General features: G+C 42.9%; 1 protein-coding gene across 2 annotated transcripts in view; it reads right to left on the bottom strand.

The window, feature by feature from the left end:
- TOGARAM1 (TOG array regulator of axonemal microtubules 1) overlaps positions 1-26,642 on the bottom strand; it is a 55,500-nt gene that overhangs the window by 20,726 nt on the left and 8,132 nt on the right. For both annotated transcript variants that reach the window (XM_040333692.1, XM_040333691.1), the window contains exons 3-6: positions 23,033-23,162; positions 17,713-17,960; positions 15,613-15,839; positions 4,827-4,924 (exon numbers count right to left, since the gene is read on the bottom strand). In XM_040333692.1, coding sequence (XP_040189626.1) covers positions 4,827-4,924; positions 15,613-15,839; positions 17,713-17,960; positions 23,033-23,162 — 703 coding nt within the window. The remainder of the gene's footprint in view (positions 1-4,826; positions 4,925-15,612; positions 15,840-17,712; positions 17,961-23,032; positions 23,163-26,642) is intronic.

The following is a 26,642-nucleotide window of genomic DNA, read 5'->3' on the forward strand; positions in this document are numbered from 1 at the left end:
TAGACTACCTCAGCCGCCAGCATCAATAGACCATCTAGCACACTTCAGCCTCTCTTGCATTACATACATTTGGTGCTGGAGGTGCCAGAACTGTGGTCCCCCGCGTTTCTGCTGAAAAAAAGTCCTGGTGATAATATACCAATAGCAAAACGTTCACCGGACCCATAAAAGATGGGTGGTTATTGCCAGATCTGCTAAACAATTAAGCGTCATCTGAGAAAAGCCGCATTTAGTTTCCAGAGCTTAATTCATTAAATTGCATCTGATACAAAATTTCTATTAGAGATTTACAGTATCGCACAAAAGTGAGTACACCCCTCGCATATATTTTATTCTATCTTTTCATGTGACAACACTTAGTTTTTCTCTACATACTATGCAACCTCAACAAGTCAATAGCCTCAGTTAAAGTCCCAAACTCATTTTCTGTTCAATTAAAGCAGGTATGGAGGCACATTACCATATGCCTCATATAAAAGTGCCACCAAAACCCCCTCATATTTATACATATACTACATGTCCCACCTGTTTTTAGGGTGGAACATGTAAAATGTTCCAGCAACTGCAGCTCTCCCCCACTACCCACCAGTGTTGCCAACCTACCAGATTGAAATTTACTGACACGACACCCGAAATTTACTGGCACAGCCACGTTTTTACTGGCATTTCACAAAAGTTACTAAATTTAATTTTTAGGTGCAAATTTCAGTATTTAGGCTACAAACAAGTACGCTAGGCAAATAGCAATGTGATTTAAGGTAAAAAAACATATTTTTGTCATTTTCGATATAATAAGGTCAAATTATTTAGTCACATCACCCCCTGCCCCCACCCCCCCCTGCCACCAATCTCCCTCTGCCTCAAACCCCCCCCCCCCCCCAAGCCCCCTGCCTCCAATCTCCCCCTGCCTCCATCGTTCCCTGCCTCCATCCCCCTCTGCGGTGCCACCAACAACCCCTGTCTCCATCCTCCACCCTCTGCGGTACCACCATCCCCCACTGCAGTGCCACCAACACCCCCTGCCTCCAAGTACCCCCTGCCACTAACACCCCCTGCCTCCAATCTCCATGCGCAGTTCCAAGCCGAACCGATCTCGGCTATTTTTACTGGCACATTCCCGCAACCACGGACCTTACGAACGGGGAGGAAAAGTGCCTGTTTTTACGAACTGTTCGTAAAAATACGGACGGTTGGCAACACTGCTACCCACCCTCCCTGTGACAATGGTTGGGGGATTCCCTCCCCACACCCACTGTCACCGTCACCATTTGAAAACAGCGCAGCTGTTCTGGCCTCCACAAGGCTGCATCATTCATTGACAGTTACCTGTGACTAAATGCCTACAAGTACAGTTAGCCATTGCTTGTAGTTTTCTATGAGGTGCGAGGGCACAGGCGAGAACTCGTAGTCCATTGATCTTCCTGCTCTTTAGGTAACCGTCAGCCCGTATGAGGTACAGGCATACAGCTAGGCTAAGAGTCTGCAGAAGCTGGATATTTCACCCATGATCTGCTGATCGCGGGTGCAATGCTCTAGTGATATGCAGTTAGCGGACCTCCAGCTACAACTACAAGTCCCATCATGCCTTTGGGAGTCATGTTGTGGCTGTCAGAGTCTTGCTATGCCTCATGGGATTTGTAGTTCTGCAACAGCTGGAGGTCCGCTTATTGCATATCCCTGCTACATGCTCCTTAGAAAAAAATAAATAAAAGCACATTTTTTGACCCGCAAAGAAATTTGCATTTAATTTTTTTTAAAGGTGAACCTATCGTTTAACCCTTGCAGCTTGAGGGGAGACCCACTGCATGGGTAGTTTTGAACTCTCCCTGGAATTCGGATGTAAAATATGACAGAAGGTTGAATCAAAAAAAAAAAAAAAAAAAGTTTGTCCGGCGTAGAGATTCAATAAACAGAAGATGAAAAATACAAAAACCATCAAAGGATTATTAGGAATCCGACAGAACTGGTTTTCTGTTGTAGCACCCGGTCCAAACCTTTATCTCGTACACAACAGAAAAATAAACACAGCAACACTTCTGACTGATGAATGCCAAGTAATCCCGAGCTTTATTCTACGTGTCAGAGAGAAATATACGGCTCTTTAGGAAGCAATGTGTAAAAAGGAGTGACCTTTACAACGCTGCAAGCTATAATCATGAAATAAATGAACGCTGTACATCTAAATGTAGACTTTTATTGTTCCCCCTCTTTTCTATGTTCCCTATTATGTCCATTACCTTACTATGGCATTTCTTTCTCTATTATAGATACCCCTACACTGTGTATCTGCTCCTGATGAGTGTTAAAGTGAACACGAAACGCGTAGAGCCATTATACGATGATATGTCACAGTGTACATGTATAATATTTACCCTCTAACATTGCAATTTATGAACCAACTCATTATTTATTTTTTCTATGCTACCCCTACAAAGCCGGTTCTCATGTACCAGATGCCCCATTATGAGTACTTACCATAGACCATCATGTACCCTCTTGTTTCCTCTAGATTTATGTACCTAGACCCATTACTATTATGCATTACCATGTATGTTTTGTTGGACTAATTTGTACTATTATATAATTTCTAGGTGGTTACTAATTGTACCATTTTATCATCTTAATGTGTATATGTCATACCTCCTTTGTTTGTATAATAAATACTTTTTACCATATGTTTTTGGTTCATATGCCAGTAATGTTCTTCCTCAAAGTCCCACCCTTAGTTTCTCTCATAAATGTAGAAATGGCCTTTACTACCAACGGCAACCAGATTTCAGCTGTCAGATTGCGTTACACTTGCCTGCTTTCTATAGGGTGAAGGTTTTATTTTATTTTTAACCACTTGCTTACTGCGCACTTTCACTCCCTTCCTGCCCAGGCCAATTTTCAGCTTTCAGCGCGGTGACTCTTTGAATGACAATTGCGCGGCCATGCTGCACTGTACCCAAACAAGAGATTTGTTTGGACGGTACTTAATTACTGCTGCGTTCTTTTTTTCAGCAAAAAAATTAAGACCAATTTTTGGGGATTTTTTTTTTTTTTATAGTTTGTAATAACATTTTGCAAACAGGCAATTTTTCTCCTTCACTGATGTGCGCCGATTAGGCGGCACTGGTGGGCAATGATAGGCTGCATTAATGGGCACTTATAGGTGGCACTGGTTAGCAGAACTTGTAATGACTGTGTAGAACCATTGTCTTTTACAGAAGCTGGCAATCCACTTTATTGTTTTCTGTCAGCGTGAGGAGGAGAGGGAAAAAAAATGATTACCAGCTTCACGTTACGTCATGCGATCAGCTGTCATTGGCTGACAGCTGATCACAAGGTAAGGGGCTGTGATCGGCCTTTTACTCTGATCAACCGAGTCCCAAGGACTCAGTTATCACAGAGCATGCCGCCCATGCGCTGCAGGGGCATGCGGGCAGTGCGAGCAGGGGAGGACGTCCACATACGCTCCCCCTGCACTGTAAGCTCACGCTGTAGTTGTCTTTCGGCTATAGTGTGGGCATCAAGTTCCCAATAAACTAGTTGGAAGACCTATGGACCAGTTTGCCCTGCAGTTCCACATAGTACTGGATGCCAAGCAAAAGGTGTTTTCAGAAGGAGAAAAAAAAAGGGGGGGGGGGGGGAGAAGTGTATACAGTATACACTATATTTTCAAAAATATTGGGACACCTGCCTTTACAAACACATGAATTTTAATGGCATCCCAGTCATAGTCCGCAGGGTTAAATATTTACGCAGGGTTAAATATTGAGTTGGCCCACCCTTTGCAGCTATAACAGCTTCAACTCTTCTGGGAAGGCTGTCCACAAGGTTTAGGAGTGTGTCTATGGGAATGTTTGACCATTCTTCCAGAAGCGCATTTGTGAGGTCAGGCACTGATGTTAGACGAGAAGGCCTGGCTCACAGTCTCGGCTCTAATTCATCCCAAAGGGGTTCTATCGGGTTGTGGTCAGGACTCATCCATGTGTCTATGGACCTTGCTTGTGCGCTGGTCCAAATCATTTGGTGGAGGGGAAATTATAGTGTGGGGTTGTTTTTCAGGGATTGGGTTTCGTCCCTTGGTTCCAGTGAAGGGAACTCTTAAGGCTTCAGCATACCAAGACATTTTGGACAATTTCATGCTCCCAACTTTGTGGGAACAGTTTGGGAATGGCCCCTTCCTGTTGTAGCACCCTTGTCCCAAAACAGGGTTACATGTAAATTTTTCTGTGCTGGGTAGTAGCTAGCCTGGCCAATGTGTAGTTTTTATGGATCAATTGGGCTTCCTCCTAATCATGTTTCAGTGGTGGCTTCTCCCTTTTGTCAGTAGATGGCACTGTCGCCTCTGGCATTAGAAGGATGAGCTACAGTGAAATCAGGTTATGAACAAACATACATTTCTCAGCCAATCAGACTGACTGCTATGCATGCTGGGAGAAGGAATTTATTTGGAGAAAGTCAGGTTATTTAGGTCTTCTCCGCCCAGACTGAGGTCTGGGTGGGTTTGTGTGTGTGGAACAGTTCCTGGCTGCTAGGTCTGAAGCCTGAGGCCTATCCAGGAGCTCTCCGGAGTCCAACTTTGATATGACTATCAAAGTCGGGCCAAAGTAGTCTTGGAACCTTTTCTAAAGTCGGACAAGACTTGTGTAATATCAGTTAAGACAACTCTCATAGAGAAACATTGAATTGCACGTCATCTGACTTGGGGGGTCTCACAAGTTGGATCCTATGTCGCATCAGTGTGAACCAAACCTTACTTGGGAGTGAATTATAAAATATTTGCAAGTTATGAAGAGTAAACTATTAAATTTGTAAAAAATAATTAATTGTAACTATACCTGGTTGTAGGCTGTCCACCTTTTTCCCATTATCCTTACGAGAAGCAGAGGGAGCTCTTGGTCGTAATTTTGGCTTTGGAACAGAAGTAACTTCAGATCTGTATTTGAAAAGAACATTATGTACAATGAAGAAGTATATAATTACTAAGTGTAGCAAAGGATTGCTTAATGCGTTTCAAAGCCTTTCAATCCAGCAGTCACTTTGACAGTGCAGGTCAAAACAAGTAAAAGGCTTCAGATTAGTTGCCGTTAGTAACAAAGACTTATTTTTATTCCATTTAAAAAAGGTAGGACTCAAAAGGCTTTCTTTGCGTATTAAAATGCCTTACAATAAAAACTGCCTGCCTTGGTTAGAAAGTCCAAGTATCATTTTCTAGATCAAATTTGGATCCACAACTGGGAAAAGCCACAGTCTAGCAAATGAGGACACTTATTCTCGCGACATCTGTCTAAAAGATGGCCATACACCAATAGAATTTTGTTTAAAAAGGTTTGCTCTCAGAACGAAAATTTTGAGGGGTAAAAACGATGGTCCTTTTCAACCGTAGCAATGAAAACATTCAGAGGAGCAGGATGGATTTTTTTTCCTCTCAAACACAATTCTGTATGGTTTATGTTTGGAATTCAAAAAAATGTACATATTGTAATGAAACCCGCGTTTAGGATTCCATTTAAAAAGCAAGTCTGGTTGAAATTTAAAGAGTGACAAAATGAGTTGGCTCACTGTCGTGGATTTCTTAGCTCTGCCTATAAGCAAATAATTCAGTTTCACTAATAAGCACAATTATAGCCCTTTTGTATAATGCCGGGAAAAGCGCGCTTGCATCTCCAAGTAACACAGAAGCTGGTATCACGTTGAGCTTAGAAAAAGTCCTCCTGAATAGGACAGGCTGTCTTTATTTATAGTGTAAAACAGGGATAACAAAAAGAGGGTGGTGACTTCACAATCAGCCAATTAGATACTTGTAAACCTTCAAAAGAACCAAATCAGGACAAATGTATATATTCAAATAGATACTGTGACAGGAAGTCAGGTAAATCTGTGGGTGTTGTCACAGATGGGAGATACATTTCTGCCTTGTTTAGACAATACACCAATTGTTATTAGGCGTCGGCTGCAGAAGTAGCCAGAAAAGCTTTAAAGGCGTTGAAAAACTTCAGCTGTTCAGAATGAGGCAATTAAGGCCTCTAAGTAATCCAGAGGATTACCACTGATTTGCTGCATCATGAGGCCTTCTGAGTGAAGGAGAGCAGTAGCAGAAAGTCTTCTGAGGAGGTGAGGTGGTGATCGATTTTTCTGGGTGATAAAAATCAAAAGACTATTGTTTTTCTGCTGTATGCCCAGCACTAGGCTTTGCCAGACTCCATAGATAGGTTCCTGTGTGGAAGGTAGACGCCCAAAGTGGCCAGGGTTTATTTTATGTTTGATTTTGTTTATGCCGTTTGGATGCTTGCACTTGTTTCCAGCAAGATGGAAGACTAAACCAAAATCTTTGTTTTCAACCGTCTTCGACTGCCTGTCTGTATAAATTCAGTGTGTAGTGAACCCATCCAGGGGGGGTCACACACCCCGCTACCGAGCTAACCCCTTACAATACCAAGTAGTGATGTATGCAATCGCCCGCGTGCAGAGCTATGTGGGCAATTTCCTGCTGAGACACAATGTGCCTCACATTGTGAACACTACAAATATGGCTCTGATCACGACTGTGTGCACATTCCCACCGCTACCATTGGTGCAAACCATACTACCATGGCTCAGCGAGCCATGCTTTTATACGGTTATTCTACGGTTCCCATGTACGCAGATGTATTTGCCAGGAGCGTAGATGCAGTCGCCATGAGGTGGCCAGGCTCTTAAAAGCGAACATCCCTTAAAAAGCGAACAGATCTGTCGTGTCCATGGGAAGGTTTCCGCAATCAATGGTCCTCCGACATCTGTATTGGCTACCATGCACTCTCCAGTTTTAGTAAATCAACCCCAGTGAGTGTTGAGGAAATTTTTCTTAACGTATATTGTCAGATGTTCCCTAGTGTCAGTTTTTCTGCAATACGCTCTTGCGAGTGTGTATACGCATGGAGAGTCTTGGATGGTGCCGATTCTGGACAGAGGAAGCATTGATGGCAGACCAAGTTTTGTTTGAGGACAGGGGTTCATCACAGATGTACTTTAAGAAAACACCTGAAGCATTGGTAAAGCTGGTTGGTCAGAGAGTAACCTTTCTGTCATGTGACCTTGTTTCAGCACGCGGGATCAAAAGACTTAGAGCAGTTCACTGTGGGCACCCATATAAGTAAGGTTATCATTTGCTTCTACTGAAGACTCCGTAATATAGCAAGTAGTTGTTCCGATACCAGAAAGACCACACTTTCTACTAAACATCAAAGTAATACATTTCCAGTGACCTGTATGATCCAACTAACTTTCCACTGTGCTGAAATTTACTCCAAATTTTTCTCTATCTCGTTCTTTTTGCCATTTGTTATCCTATACCATGACCATTATCTGATGTCAATATACTTCCCACGATCGCCTTTTTCTCACATCTCATCCGTCTCTCTTTTTCTGCAGATTCCTCACACTTTTTATATTCACATTTGAACCTCGGGCTCCCTACCCTATGTTTTTCCCCTCTCTCTTGTGTCTTGTCTTCCTACCAAATCTACTGATAAGGTTTATCTCCGCTTTATTCTTAGATACCCTTCCTCCCTTACCTAGACTACCGATAAGTGTTCCCTGCCTGTTGTCTTATTGGCCCCCCCAATTTGGGCTTTATCTTCAGTCCCTTCAAAATCTAAATCCATACAAGAACCTCAAGCTCCAGAATGATATTCAAGAATGACTCTCTTGGCTCCTGTTTTAAATTGGCCATAGTATGTGTATCTATGAATGTGAGTTTGGAACTAAACTTTGGAATGTGAGTTAGAGATCTTAGACTGTAAGCTCCTTGAGGGAAGGGACTAAATTTGACTGTGCAATATATGCTCAAAGCGCAGTGTGAATTGACAGCGCTATAAGTACCTGTAATAAATAATTCTTAAAAAGAAAATAAATTCTGTGCATAAAAAGGCTGCAAAGAACAAAGCAAAATGTTACTCTACCCTTGGTGAACCAGCAACCCCTGCAGCCTACAGGTCACTCTCCCAGCCAAATTTATTGCAGTCATACCACATTCTTCTAACATTAGCTGAACAGTCCAGGTTACTATTTAACTGCCAGCAAAGCACTTTGCTACAAAATGAAACACTGTTTGAGTAATCTAAAATTCAGCTACAGCTATATATTCCAGCTTTCTGCATCAACAAAAAGTCAAACAAAAAAAAGGGTTCTAAAAAACAAAAGTACCACAATGTGCCAATGCTTACAACAGTATAACAATCACCCAAAAAAAAAAAAATTAATTGAACAGCAGCGCTAAAACAAACTACACATAATATGTAGACACAACGTGGTGAGTAAATAGAAATTTAGTGAATTAAAGTCCATAAAAAAATAAATGTCCAAGGTCATATGTAACATCTTCCCAAGGGTGTGGTGAGATATCGCCAGCTACTTGGCTTCGAAATGGACACAACATCCTTTATGCTTGATTATACATGTACCATGACCCGGTTCACACAGGGGCGGCTCGACTTTGGGGGCGACTCAGCAAGGCGATCTCAAGACGACTTCAGAGTTGACTTGCAAAATGACTTCTGTATTGAAGTCAATGCAAGTCGCCCCCAAAGTCGTAAAAGAACATTTTTCTAAGTCGGAGCAACTTGAGTCACTCCTATTAAAACGGTTCCTTTATGGGTTACTGCCTGGTTGCCGACCACGCGAGTGTAAGGCAATAGCTCTCGGTGAGTTCAATACTGACGGGGAGCGGGTCTCTTTGACACGCATGGTGTGGTTTGAAGACTTTATCACCCTTGGGAAGATGTTACATATGACCTTGGACATTTTTTTATGGACTTTCATTCACCGAATTTCTATCTACTCACCACTTCGTGTCTATATATTATGTGTAGTTTGTTTTAGCGCTGCTGTTCATTCAATTGTGTTTTTGGGTGATTTTTATATGACGGTTTTATTTACAAGCAACAGCTATTTGGTATTTATGTATTAGACCTGCATTTAATTTTCTTTTTTTTAGTGCAATGGTGAACAGGTGATCGTCTTAGGAATTTAAATTTTTTTTTTTTTTTTTTTTACCAACGCTTATGCCGCATACACACGATCATTTTTCGGCATGAAAAAAAACGACGTTTTTCCAACTTCAACATTAAAAACGATGTTGCCCACACACCATCGTTTTTGAAAAATGATGAACAAAGCGCGGTGACTTACAACACTTACGACAGCACTCTAAAGGGGAAGTTCTATTCTTGGGCTGCTTTTAGCCGATTCCTTGTTAGTAAAAGACGATTCGCGCTTTTTGGTCTGTTACAGCGTGATGAATGTGCTTACTCCATTATGAACGGTAGTTTTACCTGAACGATCGCTCCCGTCTCATAACTTGCTTCTGGGCATGCACGGGTTTAAAACGTTGTTTTTGCCCACACACGATCCTTTTTAACAACACGAAAAACGTCATTTTAAAAAACGACGTGAAAGAATGCAGCATGTTCGAAAAAAAAATTGTCATTTTTCAGAAGCCGGAAAACGATGTGAAGCCCACAAATGATCATTTTAAATTTTAAAACCGTCGTTTTTTTTTTAATGCCGAAAAACGACCGTGTATACGCGGCATTACAATAGGCCAGTCTTTTTTTACCAAGGTTCTATGAAACCCTTGGGCTTCTCCAGAGGTTGTTTGAAAAATAAAACAAGCAATAGTAATAGCTGGAAAACACAGACAAGAAAAAAAGCATAGTGCCTTTAATCTTGCCGCTCCGTACGTTGCAGGTCAGTGAAAAAATGCCCCATACACGTAGTGCTCTTTTATATTGGACGTTAGTGGGGGAATACCCCCCTCTCTTCTTCCCCATCCTTATGCTGGGAACACTTAGTTTTTTTCGGAGGGTTGAATGAAGAAAAAAAAAAGAAAAAAAAAAAAAAACTGGCAGCTCCCGTTGGAGCCGCTGTACAAACTATGTGAGGTTAATACAGCGATCTCCCCCCCCGCTGAGCTGTTGTGTTCTGACAGCCCCCTGCCACAGCCAGAACACTCCAATCAGGGCTCTTTGGCTGAGAGCCCTGATCGGGAGTCATTCAGATGCTGGTTATGTTTACAACCTATCAACTTGCTAGCGTTTCGTGAGCTGCAGAAACAAAAAAAAATTTTTAGGGGTTCCTGAAGACCCCTAAAATTATTTCAAGGTTTCCTTCATGGTAAAGAGGTTGAGAAAGGCACTTTAAAAACATCCCTCAAATGCACACCCCAGAGGCTCTTGAATGGGACATGCAAATCGGAGGACGGGTAAACCTCCATCTTGCATCCCACAATGCAATTCTCAGCGATTGTTTATCCAATCTGGGAAGTGGAGGGGGCCTAGTTTCCCGATTTCTACATAATACATTTAAGGGACTCCTAAAAGGACAAATTTGTATATTATTACTGTTGAATGCGAGTGCAAACTTGTTTTGACAATTTTAAATTATTAATAAATCTACTACACTATGAGCCTCTTCTTTAGGTCTCCTGTGGAGTTTACTTGTACACCATAATCTGACCTGAAAGATCTTTGGAATGGCAGGGTGCTACTGAGAAATGGACTGGGTTTCCATTACCAATTTCCATTTTCAACAGCAATTTTTGACCTCCTGTATTTAAGGGGGTCAAACACCTCTGGCGAGTTGCCGTCTGTAATGAAGGATTTGGAAGACATGACTAAATTGAAGCACAAGATTGGTATGATATGTCACAAAAGGACTTTTACTTTATACAATATATTTGATTGTTCATTTTTTATGCACTCTATTCACTTTATTGTTGGAGCAATACGTGATGCACAGGTCACCTTGTACAGCTTGTGAGCGCCAATTTCCTTATATATTTGACATTTATGCAGTAAAGGTGGATCATTCACCTTTTTAAAAAAGGGGCAGCTACACAATTTTCACTGCACATATAATGTTTTTTTAGAGGGCGCCATCATTTGTTTAAAAATTATTGTGGATTATTATGGCTAGTAATTTATGGTGCTTGCATTAATTGGTCAGTTTTACTTTTATTCACCTTTTGCATTCAAAACAGACAAAGATGACCGTCTACTACTTTGACATCCCCCATCCCACTAACAGCTTGATTCCATTGCAGATTTGCCCATCCACAACGATTACCACACTTAAAGGGGGTTGTAAAGGTTTGTTTTTTTGTTTTCTAAATAGGTTCCTTTAACCGGTTACCGAACGCCCACTGTATATATACGTCCTGTTTTTAAAGATGGATATCTCGGTAACGGCAGCAGCTGCTGCCACAACCGAGATACCCATCTCTTCAGTGAGCGGTCCGGTAAACGATAACGGCGGTTTAAGTCTAAATATGAGATCTAAGGTTTTTTTGACCCCAGATCTCATATTTAAGAGGACCTGTCATGCTTTTTTCTATTACAAGGGATGTTTACATTCCTTGTAATAAAAATAAAAAATGTATCAGTTTTATTCCTATTTCAGTGTAAAAAATGATAAAATCAATAAAAATAAATAAGAAAACCAAAAAAAATTTTTTTAAAGCGCCCCGTCACCAACGAGCTCGCGCGCAGAAGAGTAGCGCCCGCATATAAAAACGGTGTTCAAACCAGACAAGTGAGGTATCGCCGCGACCGTTAGAGCGAGAGCAATAATTCTAGCCCTAGATCTACTCTGTAGCTCAAAAAATGCAACCTATAGAATTTTTTAAACGTCGCCTATCGAAACTTTTAAGGGTAAAAGTTTGACGCCATGCCACGAGCGGGCGCAATTTTTAAGCGTGACATGTTGGGTATCATTTTACTCGGCGTAACATTATCTTTCACAATATATACAAAAATTGGGCCAAATTTATTGTTGTCTTATTTTTAAATTAAAAAAGTGAATTTTTTCCAAAAATAGTGCGCTTGTAAGACCGCTGCGCAAATACGGCGTGACAAAAAGTATTGCAATGACCGCCATTTTATTCTCTAGGGTGTTAGAAAAAAATATATATAATGTTTGGGGGTTTTAAGTAATTTTCTAGCAAAAAAAAACTGTTTTAGTCTTGTAAACGCCAAATCTGAAAAACGGGCTCGGGGGTTAAGTGGTTAAGCTACTGCATTGTTGGTTCACTTACCTTTTCCTTAGATTTCCCTTCTAAAAAATTTTTTTCTTTGTCTGAATTTCTCACTTCCTGTTCCTCCTGAGTAAGCTTGCCCCCATCATCTGGCTGGGGGTTAGTCAACCAGAACAGCTTACTGAGGAGGAACAGGAAGTGAGAAATTCAGACAAAGAAAAAGAACATTTAGAAGGGAAATCGAAGGAAAAATTTAAGTGAACCAACAATGGACTAGCTTAAAGTAACCCATTTAGAAAAAAAAATAACCTTTACAACCCCTTTAACAGATATACACAAATTCTGAACCTCCATGCCAGGTGGTAAACACTGATGTAACACACTGGTGTTTTCCTTGCATAACTATATCTTTAACTTAACCATGCAAGATCCCAGTGGGTATTAATTAACCTCCAAAGACTATGGGTTAATTAGCAACACAAAAGATCTAAAAATAACCTCTCCAATAACCTTCCTGTATACAACCTTTATAGGAGCCTGGTAAAGAAAAGACGAACAAACTCCAGGCAGATATAAAAAGACATAAATGAATGCAGCTCTAAAGTCAATAATACTTTATGTGAATAGTGGATCTCAGTTTGACTTGATATCAAACTCTTGCAAACCCATGCACAGTACTGTAGAGCTCAGTCTGCAAATAGAAGCAGCAGCACATGGAGCCAATGATTTGTGTTGCAGTGCTCATCTGATAACAAGAGATCTGCTGATAGGAAAAAAAGAACAGAGAGATGAGCTTATGAGTCTGCTACTTCTCCTTTCACTGCTCATTGAAACATTTCGGAGCCACGCAGGACCCCTTCATCCGGCATGTGATGAAAGGGTCCTGTGTGGCTCCGAAACATTGGGATTTGCTGTAATGATGTGATCACTGAATTAAGCTTTAGATCGATTTTTAGAGATCTTGGCGTGCTGGTGACATCTCTCTATAGGACCATTCAGGGTTCCAGCGGGTGGTTGCTTCAGCACCCACTGCCATACACAGCCATCTCTACAGGAACATGTGCATTGGAAATAGTGCGTTGGAACCATTAGGGAGATACACTCTCTAATTTTCCTGGTGACCATAGTCATTGGGACTGAAAACGAGGGAAATTTGTGAAACTGTTGAGTTATTACTTAAAGGGGTTGTGAAGGCAGAGGCGTATCTAGTATAAATGGCACCTATGGCAAGCACTGAAACTGCGCCCCTGTCAAAACATTTGAAACCCATCTCTTAGATAACCTAAATGGGGCGTCGTTAGAGTCTGAGATGAAAGAGGGAAAGAAAGAAGGATGGAAGGACAGCGGGCCCAGATCCTACACCACAATAGCAATATGTGTATTCCAGAAAGTTTAAAGAGGAAGTAAACCCGGATGGCGGCCATATCTCTTGTCATGTGACTGCAGTCAGCTGACACCTGTGAGGGCGGGTCCTTCTGTACCACAGACACTGAATGGCTAGGACACGGTGCAGCCCCTGCTATCTCTGTAGCTGGGGCTGCACCGTTAGCCCAAGGGGGATAACTTGCGGGCGTGCTCCCGTGATACAGCCGCCGATTGTATCACTCGGGCCCGCCCCCCGGGGCACCACGTCATGGATTTGATTGACAGCGGGAGCCAATGGCTGTGCTGCTATTAAGCTCCAATTACGAGCCGCCTCAAGCTGGGGGAGACCATTGCGGGAACGAGCCCACGGAGTTTCATGGCTTAGGTAAGTAAAACAGGGGGGCTGGAGGATGCATTAAGGTGAAAAAAAACAAAGCTTTACAACCCCTTTAAAATGTTTTCAGTGACGGCAACTGTCTAAGGCCCTGTACACACGACTGATGAACTCGACGTGCCAAACACATCGAGTTCCTCGTCGAGTTCAGTGTGGAAGCCGCCGAGGAACTCGGAGGCCGACTTTTCCCATTGACTAACGAGAAAATAGAGAACATGTTCCTCGTCGGCTTCCTCGCTGAAAAGTGTACACACGACCGAGTTTCTCGCCAGAATCCAGCTCCGACCGAGTTTCTGGCTGAATTCTGCCGAGAAACTCGGTCGTGTGTACGGGGCCTAAGGGGACATTTCCCTCAGCTTGGAGAGATTTCCTCTGTTTTCCTGTGTGTCTACTGGACAGAGAGCAAAGGGAAAGATCCCCAGTGGGAAACAGATAGATGCTGTTTTTTTCCCCTAACATGGGTTTTAATCATTGCTCACACCAGCCTCTCTCAACCCTTTACTCCAAAAAAAATCCCTTAAAACAATTCTCGGATCTCAGGGAAGTACTACCAAGATTAGCCTATTGGACGTCATCAGGAAAATGCTCCTTACATTGGAGGTCAGTGGAAATAATACCCCACCATTATAGTGGTGGTAAAATGCCACCATTATAGTTGGCTAGAATGATCACTGGTCTTATGCTACCGGCTCTGCCAAGTGGGAGACTAACCTGGAACTGTACAGGTACCATCAGATAGAAGCCATAGCTCAAGGAACCCCTAGCAACCTCTGGAGGACCCCTATGGTTCCAGAGAACATTTAGGATGGCTGCCCACACTATTAAAGATTTCAAAAATGGCATTAAAAATACATTTAAATCTGAATTGGCAAACCAACATAATCTCAGTTACATACTGCACTGTTGCTCCTACAACTAACCAAATCATAATACTTCTAATTTGCACAAAGAACAGGTATGAACAGAGGACAATGCAGATAAGATCTTTTCAATAAACTAGTAAAGCCTTCAGCCAGTAAGTAGCTGGTCACCAAGGATACTAAAGGGCAAGGATTATAAGATTCTATACGAGACATAAGGCCCATTTCACCATTAACTATTAGAATTCTCTGCCATGTGACTGTTATTCTCAGTTCTGATTGGCTGTTAATAAAATAAACTGGCAATGAATAGCAAATTGCAATTTGTCATGGATATGCAATAGTCTGGCAGCTTACCTGTTTTTCCATCTGTTCATTAGAGGCCTGACCCTGTTCTGGTTCCCTTTTTTATCACTTCCTCTTCCTGTATGGCCCCACCCAGGCCATCCTAGGAAGTCTATATTAACTGTTGCACTGCAGGTCTGCAGTGCTGCTCAATAGTGTAGTTTGCCAAGTTCCTGTTTGCAGTGTGCTACGATCATCTTCCTGTGTACCGTTGTTGGCTTGTTCCTGACTTCTGCTGTTTGCCTGTGCCCCTGACCATTTGCCTGTCCCACGGTTACCCTTGTCTGCCTGTTGCCCTGACCTCGGCCTACCCATCACCACCGTTTGTCCTGCTGGCTGCTTCCCCTCTCTCCCTGCGGAGTGTGACCTAGGGGATCCCGGGGTTCGCGACCTGGATCCAGTTGCGGCCAAGGCCATTCTCACCACTAGAGGCTCTGGTGAACACAAAACTGGGTCTTAGACTCCGCGCCCTGGGTGATCTTGGGTTCACGCTTCCTCTCTGCTAGCAGCAGTCGGCTATAGGGTTCACTACCCTGTTGTGCATCCCTGACCCCAATGGGGTGCACTTGTCACCTGGCCACGGGTGACCTGACACAATTTTCTAAAAGGAAAAATCAAAAGGAAGGCAAAAAAGATTAGATATAACTTACAATCTCTTCAGCTGTGGCGTGGGAGAGAGTGGTGAGGTGAGGGACTCCCGGCTATAGACCCCACTTTCACTATAAGAGCCATTAATTGGTGACGATGTTGAAGACGGAGAATCCATATTCAGATCTATTTTCATGGAGTCCGGGCTGTCGAGATCAGAAAGACTTCCACTCATCTTCGCTCTCTTCTTGGCCGCGCTGTTTCGCAATTGTCGAAGAGAATTGATCATCTACAATAGGAAATCATCATTAGTATCTGGAAACCAGGGGACAAAATTACCTTGGATGATGCCACATTGGCCCGTGTACGGTGTTTAACGTTCTTATGCAAGAATATGAATGTTTAGTCTTAAAAGGCTCATCCACTTTAAAATGATATTTAGGTTACAGGTGAATCCTACTGTTTTGAATCATCCCCTGGCTTCTTATATACTCCAACCAAGAAAAAAGCATCCAAGAGCCATTGAGGCTTAGTAATGAAAGGACAAAAACAGAGAGCTCACCGACTCAGGTGAGGCTGCTCACAACAGAGAAAGCAGACTTCCAGTGGGTACCCCAGCAGGTGACCAGAAGAAAAACATGCACTTTGGAAGGAGCGCCAGACCAATGGATAAGAAAATCGAAATTTACTTATTAGTACATACTAAACAACAGCCAATGCGTTTTAGGGGTCAGGAAAAAAAAACTCCCCCTTCATCAGGGCTTTAGTTAGAGCCCATTCACACCTAGGCGTTTTGTCGCCTGTAGTGTGACGCCCGCTGCCGCCCCGACACGCCACGCCAGAGGGATGATGTAACATGTAACATTGCCCTCTATGGAGATGGTTCACATCTCCACGCCGAACGCCTGCCGCCTGAAAAAAAGTCTCGGACCTTTTTTTCAGGCGTCTTTCGGCGTTCGGCATAGGAGATGTGAACCATCTCCATAGAGGGGGTGAGGCTGCATTCACAATCGCGGCGTTTTGTCGCCACGAATCGCGGTACAAAACGCCGCTATTTGTCGCCGCAATTCGCGGGACAAAACACCGCGATTTAGTACGCCCAGGTGTGAATGCAGCCTTAAGATGGACCTTCAATGAACTCATAATAGGAGTTTCAATGGACTCAAAATAGAGCTTTCCTGTGTAAATATGTAGGGAAGACAATTGCTGGTTCAAGAAAGTTACCGGTCATCAGCATCTGCATGAGCAATCAAGACACGCTTATTTTGATTGCTCATGCCGATACTGCTGACCAATAACTCTCTTGATACAATAATCATTTTCCCTATACAGGTACTGGAGTACCATGCAATCTGTTGCAGGCAAACGCACTGTGTTTGCAATCTGCATTTAGGGTGTCATTAGGAATATATTGACACCCACAGCAGATCACACACTGAATGCATTTTGAACGAGGTATGAGAAACAAGCACGTAATGTGGGTTCCAGCACTGCATTCTGGTGTGAACGAGCCTGGAAATGAATATGCGTCTGTTACCATTTAACAGTTGTTGCATGTAATATTGACAGCCGTTAACAGCTGCTATAACAGACCATATCTGAAGAGGGAAAATGTACCAAAACGCAGCAGCTGCCCGTATTGCTGATGAACAGAATACACCCCACATAAGCAATCAGCCCAGCTGTCCTCCATTGACCTCCAAGTTAAGCAGAACCAACATTTCCAGCTGATAATGAACATTGCGTGCTGCAGTCTTCAGAGAGGAACACCGAAGCACATATCAACTTTGGTAAAGCTATAAATTACTTATTCGACCGCCACACATAATAAACCAAATAGACAACTTGTTTTGTTTTTACAGTAGCTTGCAGTCTGCCCAATGCCTGCTCAAAACAAAAATCTACAAAGGCCAAAAATTATTTTACCATTATTATTTGTTGGCTGTGTGAAAGAACAAATATCAAGCATACAGTGGGGTTTTCTCAAATTGACCGATACAGCAGAAATACGCTTTGACCCACGTGTAAAAGTGATATGCAATGGCTATTGAAATGTGCTGGTTAGAAGTCAAAGCCCACAACTCCTTATGTGTTGGGTATGACGACCTTTGAACTGGAAGAACTCAGCAGCGGTACTACATCACTTAGCATTAAACACCAACCTCTTCCCGATCGTCCTCGTCTCTAGTAGTCAATTCCAAGAGGTCAATGACAATAGTCTCTTCTTCGCTGCTCTTCTCCTTGGACTTGGGGTTATCCCAAACATAGCTGCCTGGGATGGAATTAATTTCTGGCAATGACTTGGTGCTCTTGGCGATCGGAGGGACTGGCTTGGACCTGTTAAGATCTTTCTGTCCTGAAGGAAGTCTCACAAGTGAAGCCTTGAGTGGAACCGGAGGATCATCATTGCCTGAAGATATTCAAACACCAGCCAACTTAATTAACATGTGCAATCAAAAAAAAGGAGTATATATATATATATATATATATATATATATATATATATATATATATATATATATATATATATATATATATATATATATCACACATATACACAGTAAAACCTTGGATTGCAAGCATAATTCGTTTCGGGAAACATGCTTGTAATCCGAAGCATTTGTATATCAAAGCAAATTTCCCCATAAGAAATAATGGAAACTCAGATGATTCAGTTCCACAACCATTTATTCATAAGTCCTTCAGTTTATAGTCCATATGAAAAGATTGTAGCAATGTGATGGGTTGTGTAAAATGTCCATCCACAAATGGAAGCCTCCACAAGGGGATTAGAAGCAAAAGCTACAGAGTATAACACAGAAGAGAGGCACCTCTAAGTGTAGCAATATGGTTACATTGAATGAAGGTACAACATTTATCAACTCACATCAGGGCTCAAGTCCTGAGGGAACGCGTGGGAACGGAGTTCCTGCACTTTTTCACAGCAGGAACTCAGGGCCAAATCCTCAAAAGGGATACGCAGGCGGAACTGCTGTTCAGCCTGCGTATCCCTGTGCCTATCTTTGGAACTGATCCTCAGAAGCAGTTTTCCAAAGATAGGCAGAAGATCCGACATCTGTAAGACACTTACACTGTCGGATCTTAGGATGCAGTACCGCATCCGCCGCTGGGGGCATTTCGAGTCGAAATGCCGCTTTGCGTATGCAAATGAGGACTTACGGAGATCCACAAAGCTTTTCAGCTTTGTGTTTTCTGCGTAAGTTTACGTTTGCATACGTAAAATTAGTTCTGCTTTTACAAAGTGTAAACTAGTTACACCTTGTAAAAACAGACCTTTTTTTTGATCGCCGCGATTTTTTTTAAATCTAGAATTTTTTTTTTCGGCGCGTAATTTTTTTTTTACCCGACGCAACTTTATTGTCCCGTCGCAATCCACAAAGCCCGACGTAACGTAATTTCGCGCGCTGCCCGTCGGGAAAATGACGACACGAGCATGCGCAGTACGGCCGGCGCGGGAGCGCGCCTCATTTAAATTGTCATCGCCCCCTGCAGAAGAGGACCGCCTTGCGCCGGAGACATTTAAGTTACACGGCCTGAAATTTCTAGGTAAGTGCTTTGTGGATCGGGCACTTAGGTAGAAATTTTAAGGCAGTGTAACTTAAATGGGAAAAGATAAGTTAGGCAGGATTTTTGAGGATTTGGCCCTCAGTTCCCTTTGTAGGACTAGAGCAGCCGAGCCGCCCGAACCAATCCTTCACTAAGCGGTGATGCCCAGCTCGAGTCACTGTCAGGGGCAGGCGAACCTTAGTAATCCTTTATGTTACTGGCCTCTTCCTGTATATGGATTCATCGGGTAGTGTGCGGGTATTCCGTCACTTCCTCGATGCCGCAATATCTCCTGGGAGCTTTTGTCATTGTTCCCAGGAGACATTGCGAAAGGTCTGCCGCGAGTTATCGCGGGATTTAGAAAAAACATGCGGTTTAGTAATTATGCATGTGAGCGTATCAGTTTTTTTTTTGGTGGGGGGAGTGGATCTTGGGTGGGAGTTCCCACACTTTTTTCCCCAGGACTTGACCCCTGACTCACATGGTTGATGATTAAAAAAGAGGCACATCCAAGTATGCAGGCATCCGGGGTAAAGCTGTCCACATAGACCACCCCCCGCACCGCCGGCTCTCACCGCTGTCAATCTGCAATTGTGACCGAGAAAGACTACCGTGCAGTACAGCGATCTAAAAGCGAGGCTTGAACCGCTCATAGAGCACAGAGTGGAAGGGATGACGTCAATGGCGGCGAGGATGATGGTTTATGTGGACAGCTTTACCCCGGATGCCTCCATACTTGGATGTGCCTGTTTTAATCATCAACCATGTGAGTTTCTAAATGTTGCACCTTCATTAAAAGTAACTGGATAATTACACTTAGAGTCGCCTCTCCTTTTTTATACTCAGTTGTGACATGACCCTACTCTTATATCAAGACATCGCTTGTATATCAAAATGGGTTTAAAAGTGTTTGCTTGTCTTGCAAAACGCTCTCAAACCAAGGTTTTACTTATACAGCAAAACCTTGCTTTGCAAGCATAATTCGTTCCAGAAACATGCTTGTAATCCAAAGCACTTGTATATCAAAGCATTTTTTTTTACAGGGTATAAAAGAGAAGAGAGGCGCCTCTAAGTGTAGCAATAAGTTGCTAAATGTTGTACCTTCAATAAATGTAACCATATTGCTACACTTAGAGGCTCCTATCTTCTCTTTTATACTCAGTTGTGACATGACGCTACTCTTATATCAAGACATCGATTGTATATCAAGGCAAAACTTATTTAAAAATGTTTGCTTGTCTTGCAAAATGCTCTCACACCAAGGTTTTACTGTATATATTATTTTTAGGCTGCCATTTTTACATTTAAGTCATTTTTGATAGGATTTACATTTTCATTAGTGCTTCAGTCACTGGTATGTACTTATCAGAGGATTTGGAATTGCACAGTGGGATTTTTGGAAAGACTCTCTGAAGATGAAGGCATAGATCTACACCCTGTTGCACCAACACACTGGGGTAGATTCAGGTACACTTGCGCATTTTTTGCGGAGGCGCAGGGCAACGTTTTTTGCCCTGCGCCCCTGCAAATTTTCTGTGCTACCCGCGATTCACGGAGCAGTAGCTCCGTAAATTGCGTGGGCGCTCCTGCAAAATGCCCGGCGTAAGCGCGCGCAATTTAAATGATCCCGTAGGGGGCGGGAATCATTTAAATTAGGCGCGTTCCCGCGCCGATCGTAGAGCGCATGCTCCGTCTGGAAACTTTCCCGACGTGCATTGCTGCAAATGACATCGCAAGGACGTCATTTGCTTCAAAGTGAACGTGAATGGCGTCCAGCGCCATTCACGATTCACTTACGCAAACTACGTAAAGTTCCAATTTCGCGACGCGGGAACGACGGGTATACGTAACATTGGCTGCCCCTGCTAATAGCAGGGGCAGCCTTACGCGAAAACCGCCGTACGCAAAGACGTAAACTGCGTACGCAGGGCTCGCGTAACGTTGTGAATCGCGTTAGTATGCAATTTGCATACTATACGCTGAGCACAACGGGAACGCCACCTAGCGGCCATCGCAAGAATGCAGCCTAAGATATGCGGGCATAAGAGCCTTATGCCACGCATATCTTAGGCTGCAGTCGGCGTAACGAGGTTCCTGAATCAGGAGCATTCGTTACGCCGGCGCAAGTAAGCAATTGCGCTGCGTAACTATGGTTACGCAGGCGCAATTGCTCTCTGAATCCGGGCCACTGCTTTTAATATGTGCATTTAGGAGACTACATGTCAAAAAATAAAAGGGCAATGGTTTGAGGTTGTGAAGCTTCAGGAATGCTATAATGACCGACAATTCACAGAAATCTTTAAATTTGGCCGAAGGTCTACCATTACCGACGTGCTGGAGGTCCATGTTCCCTTAATCACCAACTTTATAATTAGTACATGTAAACATCAATGCGTTTCAGAAACACACAATACCCAGCTGACAAATGCAATAAGCTTCCTAACAATAATCAAATCCTACAGTGGAAACCCCCAGGCACGCCATACTGTTCTTCTACTTTGTGAGTCAGGAGGTGAAGCTTTTGTCTTCAAAACTACAAAAGTAATATAATCCTCAGGTGTCAGGGCAAATGTTACAAAGCTGGGCAGTTTATCACAAAAAAAATGCATCTCGCGAAGCTGGTCACCCAAAAGAAGATCCTGCTCCTTTTTGGGGGCGACAAGCCTCGAGTGATAAAATGACACCATGTTTGAGCTGCAAAGAAAATAAATTAACGGCTGGGCACTTAAAGAGGACGTACCTGTACATGCTTGTGCCCAGCCGTGCCATTCTGCCGACGTATATATGCAGGAGGCGGTCCTTAAGTGGTTAAAGAGGAAGTAAAACTTCCCCGTATTGTTTGTACCTATAGGTACTGTGAATATCCCCTAAACTTGCACCATTGACCAGATAATTACTGTATATGCAGCCGATGACATCATCAGCGCATGCGCTCTGAAGGAACGGCCACCAGTGTCTTTTCTTCAGAGCCCTGTGCCGTGACCAGCAGCACAAGTGTGGTCACAGGGCTCCGGCCAGTCACACAGCCGGAGTCTGTGGACTCGGAAGAAAGATGGGTGAAGATGGATGCGGCCTCCAGCGAAGACAACGAGGGCTTTGTTTGCACGTTTCACATAATGTGCTAGTATGCAATTGCAATACATACTAGCACATTATGGGCCAGATTCACAAAGAGTTACGCCGGCGTATCAGTAGATACGCCAACGTAACTCGGAATCTAAGCCCGTCGGATGTTTAAGTGTATGCTCAAACTGAGATACACTTAAACATGCCTAAGATACGACGTATCTTAGGGTGCAATATTTACGCTGGCCGCTAGGTGGCACTTCCATTGAGTTCGGCATAGAATATGCAAAGGAGTCGTTACGCCGATTCACAAACGTACGCTTGCCCGTTGCAATACAGATACGCCGTTTCCGTAAGAGATACGCTGCGTAAAGATAAAGCTGCCCCCTAGGTGGCGTATCCAATGTTAAGTATGGCCATCGTTCCCGCGTCGCAATTTGAAAGCAATGCACGCCGGGATATTTTAGGGACGGCGCATGTGTAGTTCGTTCGGCGCGGGACGCGCTTCATTTAAATGAAACACGCCCCCTACCCGCCGAATTTGAATTCCGCAGGGCGATTTACGATACGCCGCCGCAACTTTACAGGCAAGTGCTTTGTGAATAAAGCACTTGCCTGATAAACTTGCGGCGGCGTAACGTAAATAAAATATGTTACGCCCGCCCACAAATACGTCCATCTACGTGAATCTGGCCCTATGCCTTTACTTTTCAGACAGCATTTAATTCCTCTTTAAAGCTCAGTTTATAATTTTGCAAAGTTAAAAAAAAAAGTAAAAAAATTAAATAAAAAAAATGTACCAAAAACTAGCTTCTCTCTATATGGTTACAATACGAAGATGGCAATTACCAAGGAATGCAAGCAGCGGCTCCTTTTGCATGCTGAATGTGGCAGATGCCTGCTTGGCAGAAGAATTTCTGACCTTTGCTGTTGGGGTTTTCACAATCGGCGTGTGGTGAACATCGAACATGGAAGACAGCTAAAACAAAGAGAAAACAAAAAACGGGTGGTAAATGAAAAGAACCGGAATATTTGGGTGGCATAAACATAAGGACATACACACTCCAGGCAAGTCAAAAGTTACAGGACTCCGCAATCCAGCAAGTAAGAGTGCCAGCCCAGCTGACAACTGCATCCACATGAAGAAGAAATTTGGATGGCTGCACCACAAAAAAATAAAATAAAAATAAAGTTGAAGAGCAAATTAGAAAAATCGTCCAAAAAAAAAACACCCAAAAAAGGAAAGACAAATTTAAGGACACATTTTGTATACCAATAAAGATGACTTAAAGCGGAGTTCCACCCAAAAATGGAACTTCCTCTTGTCGGAAACCCCCCCTCCAGTGTCACATTTGTCACCTTTCAGGGGGGAGGAGGGAGAAGATACCTGTGTAATACAGGTATTTGCTCCCACTTTCGGGTATAGGTCGCTTTGGCAACCTACGCCACGTCCGGCGTCTACTTCGTCCCCCCCGCTGTCTTCTGGGAGACACACAGGTCCCAGAAGACAGCAGGGACCAGTGGGATCGTGCATTGCGCAGTAGGGAACCAGGAAGTGAAGTCACAAAACGCTCCTGGCTCTGTGCCAAGATTTGGTACATGAGCTTCTTTAGAGCGGAGGGAGGCTCATTCAAATGAATGGCGCTGCTCCAAAAATGCTCTACTAAAAAAATATAATAAATAAATAAATAAAAGCCGAGCAGCAGATCACTCAGGTGTGAAAGTCGCCTTCAGGAGTAATAAATCAAAAATATTTTTTTTAATTTGCGCAACTGCAAAATCTGGGGACACAACTAATAAACATCTCACAAAGCTGGAGAACTGAAACCTAAAAAGTTACCTTCCAGGCCCCTCCCACGCGGAGGCGGGCTCTGTTGGAGTGCGCCTGCTCAGCGGGGAATCTGTCTGCCGATCACTGTTGAGCAGGCGGACAACAGGTCTTTGTCAAGCTTTGATTATGCAGAGCGGACACGGCCTGCTCTCCTCTATAGGCAGTTGGATGGAAACGGACCGCCTGTCTGTTTACACCCAAGTGCTATCCGATCCGCAGACCGATTGGGAATGTTTCTAGCGGATCGGATCCTATGGAGGAGACTGGAGGGTCCGATCTGGTCAGCCTGAAAAACCGACAGGCGGAAATGGGCCCAGGTTAAAACTTTATACACACACACACACACACACAATGTCCAGCTTTTAACGTAAATGTTGATCTATTCATGTTGTAAAGCGCTGGGCAAGCTGTTGGCGCTATATTAATCCTGTATAAAAATATTATTATTAATAATCTATGCCCTTCTCCAATTTCCTCAATCGGTCTCTTAAAAATCAGAACTAAACCCTCACTTACTTTACAGCCAAAAGGAAGCTGCCATCTTGGCCTCGGTTTCATCTGCAGTTGCCATGGTGATGTACATGTGATCAGTTAGGACCCCAGCCATTTGATCACATGACAGTTTGGTTGAAAGTAAATACAAGTGCAACATTTATCATTAGAGATGCACTGAAATTTCGGCAGCTGTAAATGGTGTTATCGCCATTTTGCCAATAAGAGAAAAAGGTGCCGATAAAGACACAGAAAACGCATGCGATTTTACAACGCTTATGGTGCGTTTTTCATAGGTCATGGCACGTCAAAGGCTGCATTCACACCTCAGCATTTTGAAGCGTGGGCAGATTTGCCACGCTTCCGCCCACGATTTCAAAGTATCGGAGGTGTGAATGACAAATCGCAAAACGCACATTTGAGATGCCATCCATCTGAACCGCACCTAAAAATCGCGGTGCGGTTATGCAGCGATAAATCGCGCTGTAATCGTGGCAACGCGCATCGCGTGAAGCTTGTCGCCCTCCAAAAAAGGAGACACTTTTGGGCAACATGCTTCATACGATGTGGGTCGCCGCATTTGAAGCGCGATGTATCACGATACAATGGCGGCAGAAGCGCACCACGATTTTAGGTGCCATTTATAAAGTCAATTTTTCCACTTCCAATCTATATTTTTCCATGACTAGGACGTGTAACTGTAGTACTCTGGATGAATTCTGCTAAGCAGGAACACAGATCTTTGCCTTCCCCTAGTCAGATCTTTGCCCCCCCCCCCCCTACAGCGAGCAAGCACAACTGAGGCATACATTTAATCCTTTAAATCGCTTCCCATCCAGTGTCATTAGAACGGTGACAGTGCATTTTTTTTAGCACTTATGACTAAAAAAATTTATATATTATATATATATATATATATTATATATATATAATTTGAAGTCAAATTTTCATCTTGCCTTGTGTCACTTTTATTTGAAGCACAAGTTAAATGTCACTTATGCTGGCCATACACTCCACGAAAAATCGTCCAAACGAACTTTTGAAAAACGAACGTTCGGTCGTGAGCGCAAACGATAGTGCCATCATGTAATGGCCAATAAATCGTTCAGTGGACATAAAGAAAAAAAAAATTGGTTAGTTTTTTTTTTTACATATACATAGTGCAGAAAGTTTGGACGGGAAAGGCATTAACCTTCCGATTTATAATAGTACATTTTATTTTTATTTTTAACCAAAAATATCTAGCAGAATACATATTGGCCTAAATTGATGATGAAGAAATTAGATTTACATTTTTATATTGGATCCCTTTTCTAGCAGAAAGTAAAAAAATATATCTATATATTTTTTTTTTGGTTAGGCTTTATTTCCACTGGCGTTTTTACAGCCACTGTTGTTAGCCTTTTTTACAGCTTAAAAACGCCTGTCCATGTTTATTTTGTAAAAATTTGGAGCGTTTTTGCACGTTTTTGAGCGTTTAACGTCTGGCGTTTTTACAGCTCTACTCTGGAGCTTCAGAACGCCCTGGCCCTGCGTTTTTTTTACAGCTCAAAAACGCCTATGTGGGCATGATGCCATAGAATAACATGGACAGGCGTTTTTAAGCTGTAAAAAACGGTCAGAAAAGTGGCTGTAAAAACGCCAGTGGAAATGAAGCCTTATAGCGCAAAATAAATAAATAAATAAACTGCAGGAGGTGATCAAATACCACAAAAAAAAAAAAAAGAAGGGGAACAAAAAAGGACAATTTTTTTTTTATCAAAGTGTGAGCTTTATGAGCTCCGGAAAGTTTTACCCCCTTCGTGACCAGGCCATTTTTTGCGAAACGGCACCGCGTTACTTTAACCGACAATTGCGTGGTTGTTCGACACAAATTAAAAAAAAAAAGCCCTTTAATTTTTTTTTATCAAAAGGGGTTTGGACAGAGCTTGGCTTTCAAGCAAGCAATAACAGTTATTAGATAATGGCAATTAATCGAATAACACAGCCAGGCAAACTTGCAAGAACATACAAAATCAATGAATTATTCTGGCCAAACTTTAATATCCTCGGCTAGAACAGGCGTGAAATAAAACAACTAGGCCATGGCAGAGATTGAACAAGTTCTTATTATTAGTCTCTTGGCAACATCACACC

This window comes from Rana temporaria, chromosome 13 (assembly GCF_905171775.1).
Source record: "Rana temporaria chromosome 13, aRanTem1.1, whole genome shotgun sequence".
NCBI lineage: Eukaryota > Metazoa > Chordata > Amphibia > Anura > Ranidae > Rana > Rana temporaria.